The sequence below is a fragment of the Malaclemys terrapin genome, chromosome 9 (assembly GCF_027887155.1).
Source record: "Malaclemys terrapin pileata isolate rMalTer1 chromosome 9, rMalTer1.hap1, whole genome shotgun sequence".
Lineage (NCBI taxonomy): Eukaryota > Metazoa > Chordata > Testudines > Emydidae > Malaclemys > Malaclemys terrapin.
Window position 1 is genome coordinate 73381851 of NC_071513.1, and position 19747 is coordinate 73401597.

Below are 19747 nucleotides of genomic sequence, written 5' to 3' on the forward strand. Positions count from 1 at the left end.
ATGCTATCCCCAACTGAAGATGACCCATTGCACCTTATTGCTTTCTTCTGACTCATGCATCGAAAAAAGACAGAGTCTGGGCCAAAGTATTATTTTTAGGCAGTATTTTTGTCACCCGACTCCACATTCCTTTGTACTGGATAACTTACAATGAAGGGGCTTGATTCCCTCCAAGTTCATTTGAGGAGAGCTGTAGCAATACCTGCAACTTCACTTCTCCCAGGGGTGAGGAAGTAACATGCAGTACAGTCCCAAAATTGGACTGTGTTGTCTGATAATTGGGCAAAGCCAAGGCAGCTGTTGATGAGCTCTATCAGCACATCCATTGGGCAGCCTATGCTGCTGGAGCACAAACACAATTTAAATCTACCTGGTGGACCCACCATAGAAGGTGATGGTACAAACCAGTCTGTGCACCCCCACGATGAAATCTCCCTCCCGTGATGCACAGTGGCAACCCCTACTACAGCAGATTTCTCATCTGGAAATATGCACGCTGCAGGTGTAAACTGTGATACACAAAACACAGGAGTAAATATGTTAACCCTTTCTATGCTAGAAAATTTGTATATACAATTATATTAAACAATGTACCATAAAAATGACAGTTTGTAACAGAGCTAGAATGACTTGCAAGGATGGCAGTTTGTACTGAGGGTGCGGAATGTATTCTGTAAACACATACATGTAAAATGGGACACTAATCAGAGCCGGTGGCTGTAATTTTGTTATCCACATTATTATAATATCACAAATATATAATAATTCAGATATAATCACAGATGTATGTTGATTTGAAACTTGAACTATTTACCTGCAAACGGTGGTCCTAGCAGTGCAGATATCCCATTGGCACAAATGATGATGCCGTAAGCATTTGCAAGGTGCTCTATCCCCACTAAATCTTCAGTCACAACAGGCATTAGAGAAAAATACCCACTGGAAAATCCTATTAGGGCACAAACCATTGCCAGGCCAATATATGTATGCATTAATGGCAGAATAAGAATACAGATGACAAGAGTGAAGTTAGCTATCAGGAAGACATTCCAAGTACTGATGCAGGGTAAATCAGAGATAATTCCAAGGATCACCTTACCAAATATATGAACTATGGCTATAATCGAGGTCAAAGGAAACACATCATTCTGTGTGGATAAATTATACTGTTTGACAATTTCTGGAAGATGAATAAAAGGAATAACAAAGCTGCTATAGGCAAACAATGCCCAAAACACAAAAGCCACAAATACTCTATTGGTAAAAAGTGATGCAGCCCCAAAGTAGCTGGAATACCATGTTCCAAACCCCTTCTTGATTGTAACAGTCAGCTGGCTCACTCTCTTAAGAATGCAAAGAGCATACAAATTCTTTCCACGTCTGCTTTTACCTTTGCACTCCATAGCTTGAACGTTATCAAGCACTTTGTCATTAGCTGGCCCTTCTTTTTCCTCTTGCTCTTCATGTAATACCCCATTAGATTTTATGGGCTTTGCAGAGTGGAACAGAGCTTTTGCATGATAATCTTCACTATTGTTTCTCTCAACACCCTTTTCATTGGCATCCTTCTTGGAAGAAAGTGGCCTCATGAGCGCTCCGCAGACACACAGGTTCAGAGACACAGCACCCTGGATGAACATTGCATTCCTCCATCCAAATTCCTTACACAGATACTTCAGTAAAACGGTCATTAGAAATGTTCCAAACCCTGTTCCAGTGGTACTAAGTCCCTGAGCTAGTGCTCTTCTCTTCTGAAAATACTGTCCTACCATGACCACTGCAGGAAGATAAACCATGCCACTCCCAACACCTGTGAAAATAAAAACATCACATGCTACTCTACTGAAATCATCCAGATTTAGCAAGGTATACAGCAGGGGTACCCAAACTCTGCAGCAGCAAGAGCCACATTAGCAACATACCAGTAGTACAAGGGCTATACCTAATTTCTATATAAATATAATAAATAAAAACTTTTCATTTATCATTTACTTTAATCCAATATTCATAGTACTTTCCAAACACAAATTAATTAATCCCTGAAAAGTAGGTATTGTCCCATTTTACATATAGAAAAACTGAGCCATATTGAGGCTAATGGCTGTAGATATTTTCAGAGGTGTTGAGCAGTCATATATCAATATGACATCATCAGGAGCTGTGAGCGCTGAGCACTTCTCAAAATCAGGTCCCAAGTAACTTGCCCAAGGTTATGCAGCAAGTCAATGGTAGAGGTGGGAATAAATGTACATAGATTTTAATTTTTAATTGTATATGCACCCAGCCATAATATTTGCTTGTACCTGTATCTTATTTGACAGAAAATAGAAATTGCTTGATTTTTAAGTTAACGAGTGAAAAAACCTGCAGCTAGTGATTTTTTCCTCACTTTGCAACTACAGGGTGGGGTAACTGTAGGACACATTTTATGTGATAACTGATCCAAAGCCCATTGCAACACTACATGCAACACAGTATAGACAGGTGTAATCATAGGCGATGACAGAGAGGAACATCTCCACTTAACTTTCAGGCTGTGAGGGAGGGGGCTGACAATGCCATTCCCTTTGCCCCCTCTCTGCCCCCTGATTTTTGCTGGCTGTGTAGGGGAGAGGACAGAGAGGAGAAGCTAAGAATAAAAGATATTACCACATCAGCTAATAGATAGGACTTGAGGCTGTGTGGCAGCTGTAATAATACTCTCCTGCCAACAGAGGGCTCTCTGTCCCCCCTTCTCCCATTGCTGGACAGGCATGGCAGGATCCTTATATGGGCCCTTCCCCTCCACCTATGAGGAGCTGAATGGGCGTGGCTCCCTCTATTCCCCTCCCTTAGGCTAAAACCAGGGGACACAGCTATGGGGGATGTGGGGCTAGGGCTGCCCAGCGGGGGGGGGCAAGTGGGGCAATTTGCCCCAGGCCCCACAGGGCCCCCCACGAGAATATAGTATTCTATAGTATGGAAGGGACCCCTGAAATTGCTTTGCCCCAGGCCCCCTGAATCCTCTGGGCAGCCCTGTGTGGGGCCGGACAAAGGGGAGACAGCTGTTGGGGTGCACAGGCACTGGAGAGGACATAGGGGAAACCAAGAGGGATATTTTGGGAAAGGGACAAAAAGCTGGAAGGATGTGGGGGAGGTGAAAGAGCCTGGGGTGAGAGGCAGTTTGGGGAAGAGAGAATAAGGGGCTTTGAGTTGAGAGGGTTAGAATGAGTCTGGGGAAAAAGATGGGAGAGACTGGGGGAGATTCATGGAGATGAGCCTAGGAGTTGGGGAGAAGATATTGGAGGAGTTTGTTGGAAATGGGGGGGGTGTCTAGAAAGACTACGTCAAGAGGAGTTGGGAAGAGAAAAAAAATAAACTGATGACATTAGCACAATGGTTCTCAAACTTTTGTACTGGTGACCCCTTTCACATAGAAAGCCTCTGAGTATGACCCCTTCTTAAATATATAAAAAGTGTTTTTAATTTATAACACCATTATAGATGCTGGAGGCAAAGCGGGGCTTGGGGTGGAGGCTGACAGTTCATGACCCCCCATGTAAGAACCTTGTGACCCCCTGAGGGGTCCCAACTCGCAGTTTGAGAACCCCTGCATTAGTAGGAGGGTGGGCATGCAATGAGCCGCCTGAACACTACAGCACAGGATGGGAGCCAGTCAAAAATTGCACCGCTAGTAGGAGGCCAAGGTAAGTAAGTGCTGAGGGCCTTTTTTAAGGGCAATGGAGAGAAGAGAACAGGTGTGGTGACCTTTTTTGGTGTTGCAGTGAAGGGAGGTCTCATGGCATTGCAGGGGAATATCCCTGACCTCAATTTTTTACCAGAATTAGTCCACTGAGAGTGTCTCAGTTCTTCTCAATCTCATTTGAAACATCCAGTCAGATTTCTCTAGAGAACACAGATATGGTTTTCATGTTAGCTATTTATTTCTACATATTACATTCTACAGTTCAACAGTTTTGGTCTGGTTTCCTTGGACAGGATGAAAAAAAGAGAGAATTGATTCATTTGTACCTAAGGGTACTCCAGATATAAGGAAAGAGTCGTACAGGCAAGGCTCCCTGCCCTGATGAGAGTTAATTATACATCACTGTTTTGGTATCATTGTGATCTCTAATAGAATCAATAAAATGATACCAAGTAGAATAGAAAAGCAGAAGAAAATTCTTTACAGAAATTCTGCAGATTTTGTGGAAATTTCTTTAAAGGATTTTTGGGGGTAGGCATCTTCATTTAGATCTCACCAAAATTTCCAAAAAGACTTCTTTTGTCCATATTCATCACTCTTGGCTTTTTCCACACACCTTGTAGTTTCTGATTTATCCTTTTGCGAAAGACCAAAAATCAAATCTTTTTTCCTCCAGTTGAGCTCAGCGAGAGCCTGAACTACACCTTGCTTCATGTTGCAAACACATCTTTCCAGAGGCATTACATCCAGAGCCTCTTCAATTGAAGTGTTGCTCAGATAAGAAGCACAAAAATTGTTCCTTAATTATTCCTTGCAGTCATTTCTGCCATCCTATCTCACAGCTGTGAATAACTACCTCCTGATGAGGGATTCTGGGATTAGAGGTACTCTAGTTTGTGACAGACAACCAGTGTGTTAAAAGCTCAGAGCATCTGAGAAGTTACAACAATCTACAATATGTGACTAAGTTATGTCAGACCTTACATGTCTTAATGAGTTTAGCAAGATAGGCCTTGTCACAGGGCAGCTGACCCCTTAAGGGGAGTTGGGCCCAGACTCATCTATGATGATTCAGCTACCTCCCAGCTGAGACTGAAAAGCTGGGGATCAGGTGATGATTATGAAAGCCAGCAAGTAGGCCATTTGGGAGACAGTTGTGAAACTAAAAGAGAAACTATAGGAAGCAGTTTGGTCTCTAGAACAGGGTAACTCCCAGGCAGAGAGCTGGTAGGAGAACTGAGGCAAGAGCTCCCAGGAGCAAGAAGGTTCTGGCAGGAAGCCCCTGGATTGGGGGGTAAGGGGGAAGAGGAGGGTTTGTGAATAATTCTCAGGCAGGTGTCCTGTAGAGTGGAAACCTGCAGGGAACAGTAGACCTTTGTAGAAAACTCTGGAGTAAGAGGTGGGGATGATTAATGTGCTGTGCTAGCTTTCTGTAGAAATAATAAAGCTAAAGGCCTGGGGAAAAGAGCCTGAACCAGATTCTGGGTGTGGTGTCATTCCATCCTGTTCTGGGGAGGCAGTCCAGCAGCCACCAGTTCTCTACAAGAAACTTCATCACCACTGGCATCCTACTGACACCTTTGGTGTACTAAAGCCATTGCTCAACAAAGGCTTATGTTCTTCCTCTGTCTATGCAAATAAAGATTTTTTTTGTACATAAAGGATTTTTGCTTATGGTATAGTGCTGTAAAGATGTAGTCCTCACCCTCAGCATATCACCACCTTTATAAGTTTAGTCATCTCTTAGGCTTGCTACAAATCCTTCATTTCAGTGGATATACATATACCAATTTATATTCTTCTACTGTGCTCATTAAAAGTGTAACTGGTTTTCCCGTTAACTGACATCCCTATGTCATTTTCTGAGAGAGAGCAAGAGAAATTATGTGGTATGGTAAAAAGGTTTGGCTGCATCTCAGTAAAGTTACACCAGGGTTGAATTTAGTTCATGGTATTACATTACATGGCCAAATCAAGTAGCTTTTACACAGGCAAAACTCCAGTTGTAACCAAAGGGAGGGTTGACTTCACAAGAACTATAGGATCAGGCCCTATATCTGGTCAGTCAGCTCCATTGCTTTTTTTCAAACTATGTCTCAACAAATAAATAATAATAATAAAAAAATAGAGCCAGTTGGAATTTTCCATCAGAATGACTGTTCTACAGAAAATGAAATTTAAGTTTGCTGAAAAATTTTGATTTTCTGCTGGGAAAATCTAAATGAAATATTTCATTTTGGGTTGGTTTGATCAGAATCAGGAGACTTGTATTTTGAACTGACCTGGAAAATTTTAAACTGCAATTCTCTATCAGCACATTGCATCATGGGAGTTGTAGTTCAGGCCCTCATTCTCTCCTACAGGACAGGCTCCCTAGAGGGTAAAGAGCCGGAGAGCCTCTAGGCTGAAGTGACCACCTTGTGAAAAGAACTGGAATCATGCTGGGTGAAGCACTACAACAAAAAGATGGACTTAGCCAGGAGGTACATCAGCAGATTGAAGCTAAGAGCTGCCTGGCCATAGATCCAAAGACATGGGACAGTGACAAAGCTACAAGGCAAAGCCACAACCACACCCTTGCTAAAAAAACCAAAGAGCTCTACCCCAAAGAAGGAGGAGGAAGATGAGGGTGATTTTCATATATTGAATATCCTCAATAAAATAGTGTGGCTGAAGAAAGAACAGAAGTGGGTATTGTTAAGTCAGATATTATAAGCTGTGGGCAAAACACTGCAATTTCTGGTTTTTTGGAAACCCTGAAAGGGATCTGAACCTGAACAGAGATATCCTTAACTTGGATGTGTGCATCCAGGGACACTCCTCTCCAGAAGATCAGGAGGCCACTACCACAGAAAAGTTTATTTGTGGTGAAATACCAGTTCTGTTAACAAGACAGGAGGTGGCAAAGAGATTCTACCATCTAGGTACACAGGTGCGTGGTGTAAATTATGACATGCCATGGACTATGGATGACCACATGCACCCTATGGGCTACCTACAACAGAGAGAACCTCAGATCCTGGTTACTTAAATTTTTCTGATGAAGATAAGGCTATTGCCAAGGACTGTTCCCATGATAAATATATTGCCAAGCATACTGGTTGATTTCCTGGTAGCAGCTAAACAAAAAGTGCCTCCCTGTTCGGGGAACATGGCTAAATGATAACTTTGATCGAGTCTACATTTTGGATATAGATTGGCTCTTGAGGGGGAAGCTTTGTGATAGCGCTGTGTCTGCCCTTTAAAGGCAGTTGTGCCTAGAGGTCAGGCCATGTAGATATATCTATATCTATAGATATAAAGTGTGTGTGTGTGTGTGTGTTTTATATATATATATAAAGTGGCGCTTGGGAGGAAATCCCATCACTGTCTCTTTAAGAGCCCAGGACCAGGAGTCTTTCAGAGAATGTGGGGCAGAGCTCCCCTCTCCCCCAACAAATTGCGGATGAACTGGGGGAAGGGAACCAGCATAAAGGTAGTCTCCTCCCTCATATCAGAGCAGACACCAGGAGATATCAGCAGGGAAAGGCTGATCTGTGGAGCACCTACAGGCCTATTTAAGGGAAAGTGCCAGCTGAGGGAGAAGCTGGCAAAGGCCCTACAGCTGACTAACCCACAACTCAGCTCCAGAGAGAAGAACTGAGGGCTCCACCTTAAGAAGGACCAGACTATTTGATTAAAAGAACCCACTTTCAGAGAGGAGAGCTGGGGAGGAACTTCAGTTTAAGGAGAGAGTGAGGGGGGAAAAATACAGCGCAGTTCCAAGTTGGGACTCCTGCTTAAAGAAGCACAGAAAAGGAGGAATCCAAAGAAGGAACTGGGAAAGGTTCCAGAACAAAATAAGAAACTCTTTCCAGGCACAGGAAAGAAGAGTGTCTTGAAGGAAAGAACTAGCTGGACTAGGGTTACCATTCGTCCGGATTTACCCGGACATGTCCTCCTTTTGTGTGCTAAAAATAGCGTCCGGGGGGAATTTGTAAAGCACTCACAATGTCCGGGATTTCCCCCTCCCCCGGCAGAGCGAGCGGCTGGGAGGGCTGCAGGAAAGTCCCGGGCTGGACTCCGGAGCAGCTTCCTCCTCCCACCCCCACCCCCCTGCATTCTGAGCCGGCCGGCAGCTCCTCCTCCTGCAGCCCGCTCCGGCAGCCCTGTGCAGGGCCAGGGACCGGGTTTTGTGTTGTGCTGGGGAGCTCAGCCATGTGTCCGGCTGGCACAGAGCCCAACACCCTGTTCTGAGCAGCAGGGAAAGGGGGCCAGGGGGCAGGAAGGTTCTGGAGATGGCAGTCAAGAAACGGGGGGGGGGGGGCTTTTGGAGGGGAGTGGAGAAAGTTTTGGGCAGTCAGGGTACAGGTAGGGGGTAGGGTCCTGGGGGGCAGTTGGGGGGGGTCTTAGGAGGGGGCAGTTAGGGGACAAGGAACAGGGAGTCTTAGGTAGGGGGTGGGGTTCTGGAGGGCAGTTAGGAGCAGGGGTCCCAGGAGGGGGCAGTCAGGGGACAAGGAGCGGGGGGTAGGGGGCTGGGAGTTCTGGGGGGGAGCTGTCAGGGGGCAGGAGTGGGGAGAGGGATCGGAGCAGTCAGGGGACAGGGAGCAGAGGGGTTTAGATGGGTTGGGAGTTCTGGGGGGGCTGTCAGGGGGCAGGAGTGCGGAGAGGGATCGGAGCAGTCAGGGGACAGGGAGCAGAGGGGTTTAGATGGGTTGGGAGTTCTGGGGGGGGCTGTCAGGGGGTGGGGAGTGGTTGGATGGGGCGTGGGAGTCCCAGGGGTCTGTCTGGGGTGGGGGTGTGGATAAGGGTTGGGGCAGTCAGGGGACAAGAGGCAAGGAGGCTTAGATAGGGAGTGGAGTCCCGGGGGGCAGTTAGGGGCAGGGGTCCCAGGAGGGGGCAGTCAGGGGACAAGGAACGGGGGGAGGGTTGGGGGTTCTGGGGGGGTGGGAAGTGGGAGGGGCAGGGGCGGGGCTAGGGCGGGGCTCCTCCCGTCCTCTTTTTTGCTTGTTGAAATATGGTAACCCTAAGCTGGACTGAGCCTGAGATGACAAATGCCCCCGCTGTATCTGAGTAAGGTCCTAGTTATGCTTATGACTGTTACTAATAAATGAGACCCTTGGAAGAGGGGGTGCCCTCTGACTAAAAAAGGTCTTTCTGGACTTGTTTATAAACCAAGGCAGGACCAGCCTGTGGTGCCATCCCTGACTGAAAGGTGGCATAGCTGGGTGACCTCTATGCCATCCCACTACTGACAAAACATCTTCACATGCTATATGATAGAACTTGCATGACAAAAATAGCCATTTGATCTGATGTTGCTCTCACTTTCACTGGTATAATTCTGTTAAAGACAATGGAGTTACACTAATGTAAAAATGGTGTGGAATAAAAATCAGGCCCATTGGACTACAATCTATCTCATGCATCAGTATTAATTTGGAATAACTCCACTGACCTCAAAGTGAGAGCAGAACCTTGCCTATTATGTCTAAAACTATAGCACAATAACATTAGTCTGACTGTGCAAGCTGAATAAACTAAAAGAAAAATTGTTAAATGGCATTTCCCCACCTAAAATCACTTTATCAGAAGTTTAAAAAAAATCAAATATTAAAATGACCCAAGAACGATCTTAGCTTCTCTCATGTTCTCAGCAAATGGACTGCCAGAAGACACTATTTAAAAGAATTTCCAAATATAAATATTGCTTACCAGCAGTCACGCCAAATGTAATGAAGAGGTAATGTACATTTGAGGCATAGGCACTCAATACCCAGCCTAGGGTATTCAAGATCCCGCCAATTATTGCTGTCTTGCGGCACCCACATGTGTTAATGAATAAACCAATGAAAGGACCTGTCACAGAACATGAAGAAGAATTTGCTAAAAGGTTTGTGTAAAGCCCTTATTGTGAAACTTATTAAAAGCCTTAATTATCATTTTCAAACAAAATATGAAACAGTGTAATTGAAATTGTTAAATGCAATTAAAAGGATTATTTTTTTCCTGTTAACCCCTTTAGACCCTCAAAAATGTCATTCAGTAAACCCCTCTAGACCCTTGGCTAATAACTCTGCCAATACCTGAATTCAAAGTTCTTTATTTCACCTGCAGTGGCTTATGATAATGCAAACACTTAGTAGACCACAGAATCCTGCTCCTAAATCCACTTCATGCTGCTGCAACCAAATTAACGAAAAACGGTCAGCAAAGAATTCCCCCTCAGCAGTTTAATTCTCTGCTAGAGGAAAGTCCGCAATGATGGTGTAGCTGCTTCCCTGACCCAGCTACTCTCCCCAACCCCTGCTCCTCTGGGATGAGGGAACGGTAACTGCCTCCCTCTACCTGCAGTATTCCCCTCCCCCCACACTGTACTCTCAGGTGGAATGAAGATTCTAGCCACTGAATCTACATTCCTCAGGGGATTCATTAGGCAAGATGTGAGTTAAGCAGAAGACTAACTAATTTGTCTGTTGCAATGTCTGCTTCCATGCTCTAAAGAAGGATTTGCTCAACTCAGGGACCACATTCACATTGGCTTTCTCTCTCCCAGAGATGTGAGGATCCAGCTGAAATTAAACATTTTATCCAGTACAGCTGAGAAACACTGTGCTGTCTCAAAATGTGTGAAAATGAAGGCCAAATCTTACAGTAAAAATCCACCCTTTAGTTTGATTTGTTGCTATTTCACAGCCTCTGGAGAGGTGGAGATAATTTTATTTATTTATTTATTTATTTATTTACTTATGTATAAAATGTACTCTATTATGACTTACGTGCATGCGTAGAATTTAATAACATAATTGGTCCATTCCCCATTAACTAAATTCTTGAGAAAAGATGGGCCTTGTTCCATGCCTTAAAGATCAACAGATGGGCTTTTTTGGACAGCAGGGAAAATTAATTCTAAACTCTTGAGCTCTCCGGAACACCCTTTCAATAGCTCCCTGACACTTAAAATCTAGGGCCTGCCAGCTACAACACCCCAGTATACCTCCACTGCCAATGCAGCACATTTGAGTAGCTATATGCCTACTCACATGGATTTGCCAATGGTAAGTCACAGAGTATAATTTAGCAATCAATCATATCAAGCTGATTCTGGTCATTCTTTGAAGGATACTGTACATCCCTCAACACCTTGTAAATTTGGGAAACTTGTGAATGATGTAATCCATTTCCCAGATGTTTCACTCTAAACTATCCTTGATCCTCATGTCAACTTTCAGAAATGTCAAGCATCATGACACCCAGCAAACTTAGTGAGGAGGCAGATGACAGTAGTCTATGAACCACTGTCAAATACCATGGTGAAAGAACTCCACCATGTACAGTGAAAACAACATCCACAGTATAAGTCTTTTGTCACATTCAGGACCATGCATATCTGTAGAATGTCCTCTGCTATGTATTTAGTAGTCATGAAGTAAGATTTGTATCTTGTGCAGTGGTTGATATTATTGCACATAAACATCCTGTTCCTTTGCTTATGAGATGTATGTTTTGCTTTTTTAATGTGATTCCTGCATCTGATTTAACAAAATTGTGCCTTTATTCTACCTAGGTACCTGAGTACCTAACAAAATTATAAGATTCAGCAGGATGTCAGAGTCTTTTAAATTGCACTGTGTCTTCTAATATTGTTCCTAAACTGTTGATGTTAGTGATTCAGACTCAGTGGATGGCCCTACACTGCTTGTTATGGATTGTGATTACATAGAACTTTCTGTTTAATCTATCATGGCACTTTGTCCTGTTGATCCCATTTGATGTTGTTATTTAACCACCCTTATAAATGTGTCACAGAGCCCGTAACAGGTATTATAGGATAATCTATTTACACTCAGGTGAAGGGGGAACAAATAAATGTGGTCTGTTTAACAGCCAAAATATGGCACCTTATATCCCTGGGAGTGCAGATCTGGAAAGCTCTCTCTCAGGCATACATGCAACAGACAAATACACCTGGCAGGTGGAGAAGGACTGGAATTGCTTCTGCAACCCTGTTGATCTAGATTAGCTTAGTCACTGTACAGATCTCTGAAAGTCAATATCTATCTATCTATCCTTTAAACAGCAAAGAGAGCAACATTCCCTGCACTGATTTAAGTATTAGTGATGGTATCAACTTTTGCAGAGGCAGGTGGTGCATCCCACCACTCAGCTGAAAATAAGAGGCCTGTCTGTAAAACTCTGACAAAGAAATATGTAAATAAGCACAGAGGATAAGTGGTTGAAGCTGATCTGACAGCTTTAGTGATTTTAATGACATTTTAACTATTAGAAGCCTTTGAGACTTTGGAACTTAATTTTATCCCAAATTATCTTTATTGTTAATCATTGTTAATTATTAATGATTGACAATATTTCAACTAAAAGATATTTTAGTTACTTGTTTGCCTTTCATTCTTGAAGACCAAAAATAAACTACAGTTTCTGAGTATTAGGAAGATACAGGGAAATGTGGACTGTCCTAGCATGATTCAAGATGTACCTTGCCCTCTGTGGGGTTTGGTCAAATCCTGCCCTGACTTGGACTCCTTGGCACCCCGTTGAAGTAACTGAGATTGCACAGAGTTTAATCATGTAGGATGTGTACACCTAATTCCAACAATATCAACAGACATTTCACCTTACATCGAGCAGAGAATATACCAGTTTTTTCTGGGTTGAACTAAGACTTAATGGGACCCAGCTACACTAATATTTTGGGGTCTTTTAGGGACTCTTCCATCTTCTCCAAGCCCCCCTCTTCCAGGCAGGCTGTTCTTTCTAGTGGTACACACCTCAGACAGACTCTAAATATGATTCTACACTGCCTTGCACCTTGTGCTATCTTTTACACTTGTGTAAAGTGGGTATAAGACTTTGCACATGTGTAAATGACAGCACAAAGCTTCAGATAGTGAAGAATCAGTCCCTAATTCTGTTCCTTCCAGCCTTACCTCTCGACCTCCCAAGCAGACTCTAAGACAGATTCCAAGCTTTTTGGAGGGACTATTATTTTTCTCCCACTCCTGATCCTTCTGCCAACTGATTCAGCCCAGACCAACCCAACAGGCAGTTAGCTGGCACCACTCAGAGCAGTAGGCAGTCATGTAACATATATCTTTCTCCTCGCCTCACTGTTGTTTCCCCCCAGCTTCACTGCTACTCCCTGCCTCCCTTTGACCACATGGCTCACATGCCAGCGTATGTCTACACTGCAAAGAAAAGCCTGTGGTGCCAAGGCTTAGACCCAAGGTCAATTGACTCAGGCTTGTGTGGCTTGGGCTGCAGGGCTAAGAGTAGCAGTGAAGACCTTAGAGCTCGGCCTGGAGCCCAAGTTCCAGAAGAAGGGGCTTGAAGCCTGGACTCCAACCCAAGTGGGAATGTCTAGGGGGCTATTTTTAGCCCCACAGCCCAAATCAGTTGCTATGGTAGACAACTGAATTTGGCCTCGTGACTTTAAAACTACAGTCCAAGAACACTATGGCCTACTCAGTTACCATATTTGAATAGTGCAAGAAAATACTTGGCATGGGGGGAGAATACTATGTTAAACCTATATAGTTTTGCAATATAATTATATTGGAACATACCTACGATCAATGTAATACCCATGCTAAGGGAGCTAACCCATGCAGTCAAGCCTCGACTTTGACTGAATTCTTCAAGCCATTCCATGTTAAGTATTCCAAGGGCCATTTGTGACCCCATGATGAGTATATGTACAAGGAAGGAAGAAAGCACAATCATCCAAGCCCATCCGCCATCAATGTTTGGATTAGGCTTAAATGTCTTCGTCTTATCTTTTGAATCATCTTCAAAATCATATCCAATATCTTCTTGAGTGGTGCACATTTTCCCCACAGTATTCTGAAACAAACAAAATAAATGCTTTCAGTATGCACAGAAAACAGGTACAGGTTTGTAATAGTTATTTGTTTTTATTTTTTAACAGTTTAGATGAAACTAGTTCCCCAACCTATTTTCCAGCATTTGTTGGGGTTTCTGCATACAGGAACAGTATGGGGACCACAGGGCAGTATTATTCAGCCGCAATCTTAACTCCACTTCTACAAGTAAATAGGTAAGAGAGCCTCCGGCTAGATCTATGTTGCTAGAGCTGGTAAAAAAATGAAAAAATGTTGCACAAATATTTCTGAATTTGTTTTGCATTTTCAACATTTTGAAAAGTCACAAAGTGTCAACCAGCTCTATAGTTCCAAAAATGGGGGAGGGGGATTTTACAAACATTTTTTTCAAAGTTTCTTCTTTATTTTTTGTATTGAAATATTTTGAAAATTTACATTTTTGAAGCTCTAATTTTTTTTGACCACCTCTACGTACTGCTTTTCCATGAGAAAATCTGTGGGATTATGATGTTCATCTCTTTTAGCCAGTCTCAGGATAGCCCTGCCTACTCCACTCCCCCACACATTCCTGGGTTTCAGGAAGCAGGGATGGTATTGCAGAGGTGAATGGTACCCCTTTCTCCCATGTGGGAGGGATGACAGCTACACATGGAGGGCTTGGGGCACGATTTAGATCATGATTTTTTTAAAAATGAAACAGTTTTATAACAAATTTGGACCATAGCCATATTTTCACAATTCCATTTCAATGTGCCTTCATGTGGTTTTCAGTAAAATAACAGCATTTCAATAAGTTTAAATATAAAATGCACATATAAAATAAAACACACTCTGTGTGTATATTGCTTGTATCTTTCTGGTTTTTGTACTTATCTATGCAATGTATGTGTGTTGACTATAATTTGCCTTGTTTGTCACTTTGGCCCAGATCCACAAGTAGATTGTGTCTTGTGTTCAAAATTCTAAAGCTTTTAATAAAAAGGAAATAATAAATAAAAGATAAATCAGATTACAATTGGTTTTCTCTGCAGAAAGAATGGTAATCTTGGGATTTATTATTTTTCGTGTTGATGGGACAAGGGTGAAAGAAGAAAATAATGAAAAAATATTTAGATTCCGTGATCTTCGAGATGTTTTGCTTACATAAATTATAGAGCAGGGGCCTGATCTTACCTTCCTTGCATAACTCAAGGTCCGATTAAAGTCAGTATGGTATACACCTCTACCCCGATATAACGTGAGCCGATATAAAACGGGTTCGCATGCAACGCGGTAAAGCAGCACTCCTGCGGATCAGTGCATTAGCTCCCAGCCCCGGGGTGCTCCGCTTCCCGCCACTGGTGAGTGCGGGGAGGTTGGGGAAAGGAGGCCCCCGTACTCACCGGCAGCGGCGGGAAGTGGAGCGCTGCAGCTGGGAGCTGGCAGAGTGGAGCAGCCTGGGGCCGGGCTGCTCCGCTTCCCGCCGCTGCCGGTGAGTACCTGTCAGGGGGCGGGACAGTTAAGGGATAGGGAGCGGGGGTGTTGGATAGGGGGTGAGGTCCTGGGGGTGATTAGGGATGGGGGTCTGTGGAGGGGGCGGTCAGGGGACAAGGAGCAGGGGGCCAAAGCAAGTTCGATATAACGTGGTCTCACCTATAGTGTGGTAAGATTTTTTGGTTCCGGAGGACCGCGTTATATGGGGGTAGAGGTGTATAATTATATTGTTAGGCTTTCAGTTATGCTGTCGTAAATCCATAGTAACTCCACTGAGATCAGTGAGTTGCTCCAAATTTATGTCAGTGTAGATCAGAATCTAGCACAGTGGGAAGGTTTGGGTGCACAAGGTATGGAGGACTTGGTCTCAAATAAATTAAATTGACGTTTGGTTTGTTCTTTAGTCCCCACAAATGAAGAGCACAACCCAGAAATAATAAGAATAATTTCAAGTGACTCCACAGGCAATTTTTAACTGAACGAGTCAAGATGCAGAACCAACTCTCCATTTATCCTGTGACGTATTGAAATATTACAATACTATGGAGCACCACAGAGGTTTCCATGGAGACTGGGAACTTTAGTGGTACAAGTTACCAGATTATGTGTGTTTTTTCTCTCTCCACCCTGAAGAAATGGAAACAGGAAGTGGCTTCAGAAACGGACAAAAGAAAATATATTAGAAACAGTGAAACAATTTCTGGTGGTTTTCCACGTACTCCATTTAATAGTATAATATGATTCTTGAAACAATAGCTACTTTTAAAAGATTAAATGCATAACTTATGTATATGTGTGATATTTTTCAATAAATAAGAGACCTTATTCATCACTAACAAAATCCAGTTCCTGGAGAATTCTAATGATACATTAAATTCAATGGAGCAAATGTTGCCTTCTAGTACATCTCAATGACATCGTTACACAAACAACAGTCAACACAGAAACAACAACAGCAGAGACATAATAATAGGCAAGGCACAAACAAGACAAAGCCCACAGAATGGTGACATCGGTAAGGCTATATAGGTATAAAGGAGGACAGAATTTGGCCCACTAGATAAAATTCTGCTCTGATTCACAGTGGTATAAATCAGAGTAATTCTACCAAAATAAGCGAAGTTACTCTGGATTTACACTGCTATAAATGAAAGGAAAATTGGGTCCAAAACATCTAAATTCATTAAAGCAAAGAGTAGTTTGCAACTGTTTCTGAACTTGTACAGTGTCTCATTAATGCCAAAAAATAAGAATCAACAAATAAAATTAACGGGTCATAGGCAAATATGACAGGACAAGCTACTATAATGAAGCAGTGCTCATGGCAATGAAGTATTACAGTAGTATTATGAGCAGGACTGACCTTAGGCATTTTGCTGCTCAAAGCAAACTTCAATATGTATACTGCCCTCCTTCCCTCAGGCCATGATATTTTACAAAAATAAATAAATAAAAATCTATAAAGTAAGAGCAGTGAGTTTTGTCATTGTATTTCACCTCCCATTTCTAAAAGCAATCAAGAAGCTGGACTGAGTGTAATGTGAATAGGCAGTAACCATTTTTAGCAGGGTACACTTGGAAGTCTACTGTAACACAGCAAAATGTGTGGTACCACTTAAATTATCTACATGAACAGTTATCAAAACTCCAGGGTAAAGTAGAGTGGTTCTCCATCCAATGGATCTTAGGAGGAGCACTGGTAGAGGGCTTTTCTGTGCTAACTTAGCAATCTGACAACCTACGAAAAAATGTAGCTGCCCTGGGACAAAAATATTTTCTATAGTGACTGGGAAGAACTGTTGAAACTTTATAGACTTCATGTATTAAATTTTATTTTCAAATTAGTAAGAAGCTTTTGATAAAGAAAAGTGTAAGTGCCCATTGCCAAAGGATTATGTCAATATCAGGGCTCCTTCTGGGTTAAATTCTGTTTTCAAATACAGCAGTTTGTAGATCAGTGACATCACTCAAGATTTTACACTAGGGCAATGGTTCCCAAACTGGGGTTCACAAACTGTTACGGGGGTTCTCGGGGAAAAAATTCTCTAATGGCAGACAGAGCTGTCCATAGGGACCCCGGGCAGCACGGGGCCAGCAGCATGGCACCTTGGGGACTTCCAAGAGCTAAGCAGAGCAAAGCAAGCATATCTATCACACTGAGGAGATTTAAACTTCACCACTCCGTATACGAAATAGAAAGGGAGGTGGATATTTTTTGCTGTTTTTAAAATTAAATAGGCTGCTAGTGATTTTTTTAAATTATTATGAAGAACAAGTTTAAGCTTTGCTGTAATGTGCATTGTTTGTCTGGACTGATCAATACCTGAATGCTTGAGTAGGCGGAACAATTTGAGCTGGCTTCTTAAATACCTTCATGTTGTTTCATGTGTGATACTCCTCAATGAAACATAGGAGTCAGAGGCACCATTACGGGGGGGCGACGAGGGTCATGTGCCACCCCCTGTCGGCGCCCCTCCCACCCCTCACGGGTCCCTCCCCTTTTTTCCATTGGCCCCCGTGGACCTCCCCACTTTTCTGGTGGTGCCCCCCCAGGCCCTGGGGTGCATGGGGGCTTTGCCCCTGTACCCCTTTTTTCTACTGGTGCCTCTGATAGGACCATTGTCTTATAACAGGCTTAATCAAAATGATACAAGCTACAAAAGTGAGATCTTGGAAGAGTGATCTTCGAAATATAAAATTTGTTTTTATGACACACTATTTATTACACACTATTTATTAATTATTATTTATCATTACAGTATTTTTATTATATTATGAAAATGGCAACACTATTCCACGATCTCACTTTTGTGGCTTGTATCACTTTTGATTAAGCCTGCTTTTAAATTATTATAAAGACTGCCAGGGGTTGAAAGAGGGATCTCACCCACTTTTTAAGATGTGCAGGAGGGAAGTTCATTCTGATGCACCTTAAAAGTTCCACAAAGATTTACAAGTGAGAAATTATCTCCTGTGAATTTCCTAAAGTGCCCAGGAAAGAGGTTCCCTCCTGCAGACCTTCTAATGAGTGGGGCAGGGAGTTCTGGTAGTGGCTATCCGAACACTTCCAGATTATGGCATTTACACATGCTATTGCCAATTATTTGCAAGCCAGCAGAGCTTCAAAGTTGTCAAAAGCAAAACTTCTTTTTTATGTTTTGCCTCTACATAAAAACTATATTTAGCAGATTAAGTAATCAGAATTTTAAAAAATGCAGACGTCAAGGTTATTCAGCCCTACCTTAACTCTGATCCCTTTTACATATGCATCATGATATAAGGTTAGTTCCTTGGGTGTTGTAAATTGGTGTTGTCAGTGGAGCTAAGAGTGGTTTACACTAACAGAAGATTTGGCCACTGATTTTAATTATGTGATCATTTACTTCTTCCAGTACATGTGTAGCTTCTTGCAATACACCATACTAGTGTGTGTGTGCCAGTCAGAGCTAATTAGTCACTTATATGAAAAATATACAGAAAGCTGGACTTGCACAATATATACTATAGATTAAGTATAACAAAACAATAGTGAAAAATTGCTTGCATATGTAAGTGGTCTAAGTTTGTAGCTCAGTTACCTTCATAGTTAACTGCCTCACCGGCTGCACTGCAACTCAGGAACACGTCTGTGTTCAGCTGAGGTAACTCCACAGTGAAATGCCTCATTCACTGAATTATGTGTAAAAAAGCTTGCGCTGCTAGTTGAAAGACAAACCTAAATACATGGCTGCTGATTATGGGTTAGATTGTCACTAGTCCTCACCAGGCCACATAGGGGAGTAGGAAGGAATAAAGACCACTACGTGCATGAGAGCAGGGACTCCATACTTCCCCTCACAATCAAATGGTCTGGAGGAATTGGGGAGTGCCATAGCTGTGCTCCACTACACCAGCTAGTGGAAATGGTCAGGCACCAGCAGATGTACCCTGAAAAGGAGTAAAGTGATTTAATAACCACTTGTCTTCAAAGCAACAGGGGAAGAAGAGAGGGATTATGCCTCTGAGTTACAGTTCCTTCCTGGAGTTCTTCCTGCGTGGTAAAGCTACACACTACCCTTTACAAAGGGCTCAGTGAGCCTAAAGCAGGAATCTCAAATACGCAGTCCGCGGAGTTATTTGCTGCTCCACCCCCCCCGCCCCCGGAGTTATTTCCTGCGCCTGCCAAGCTCCCCTCACCCGCCGTGCCCCCAGCGCTCCACGTCCCCACTCCTCTGCTTATCTCCAGGCACTTCCCTGTTTGGCGGCACTTAGCGCTTTCCAGGCGGGAGGGGGAAAAGCGGGAAACCGCGTGCTCAGGGGAGGAGGCAGGGCAGGGGGGGGATTTGGGGAAGGGGTTGGAATAGGGGCAGGGAGGGAGCAGAGTTGGGGTGAGGACTTTGGGGAAGGGGTTGGAATGGGAGCGGGGAAGGGGTGGGAAAAGGCAGGGCCTCATGGAAGGGGTGGAGTGGGGTTGGGCGGGGGAGGAGGGCTTTTGTATCTTTATATGAAAAGGTGTCAGTGATGCAGCCCTTGGGCCAATGTACTAGTCCTCATGTGGCCCTCGTGGTGATTTGAGTTTGAGATCCCTGGCTTAAAGGCTCAGTTTATCCCTATATTGAAATTCATTGGGCCAGATCCTCAACTGATGTAAATCAGTGTAGCTCCATTTATTCTGTTTTACATCAGCTGAGGATCTGGCCCATACACAAGAGAGAAGAGAACTAATTGTATAAAAAGTCTAAGTCAATAGAGATCTACTGAATGATTATGG

At 43.2% G+C, this 19747-nt stretch overlaps 2 protein-coding genes across 6 annotated transcripts in view; one reads left to right on the forward strand and one right to left on the reverse strand.

Annotated features, from left to right (window-relative positions):
• FBXO36 (F-box protein 36) overlaps positions 1 to 19747 on the forward strand; it is a 118713-nt gene that overhangs the window by 82771 nt on the left and 16195 nt on the right. Inside the window, exons 5-6 of one of the 4 annotated variants that reach the window (XR_008446211.1) lie at positions 13611 to 13739; positions 15402 to 15701. Coding sequence is in view for 2 of the 4 variants with exons in the window: in XM_054039932.1 (XP_053895907.1) it covers positions 6049 to 6062 (14 nt within the window). In the remaining 2 variants the exon portion in view is untranslated. Of the gene's footprint in view, positions 1 to 6048; positions 6077 to 13610; positions 14503 to 15401; positions 15702 to 19747 lie in introns of those variants that run through there. The other 3 variants (XR_008446212.1, XM_054039934.1, XM_054039932.1) reach the window with 3 other exon arrangements.
• Positions 1 to 19747, reverse strand: part of SLC16A14 (solute carrier family 16 member 14) — a 35883-nt gene that overhangs the window by 11550 nt on the left and 4586 nt on the right. The window contains exons 2-4 of one of the 2 annotated variants that reach the window (XM_054039930.1): positions 13249 to 13525; positions 9380 to 9523; positions 815 to 1810 (exon numbers count right to left, since the gene is read on the reverse strand). In XM_054039930.1, coding sequence (XP_053895905.1) covers positions 815 to 1810; positions 9380 to 9523; positions 13249 to 13510 — 1402 coding nt within the window. In that variant the 5' untranslated portion in view covers positions 13511 to 13525. The remainder of the gene's footprint in view (positions 1 to 814; positions 1811 to 9379; positions 9524 to 13248; positions 13526 to 19747) is intronic. The other variant, XM_054039931.1, reaches the window with a different exon arrangement.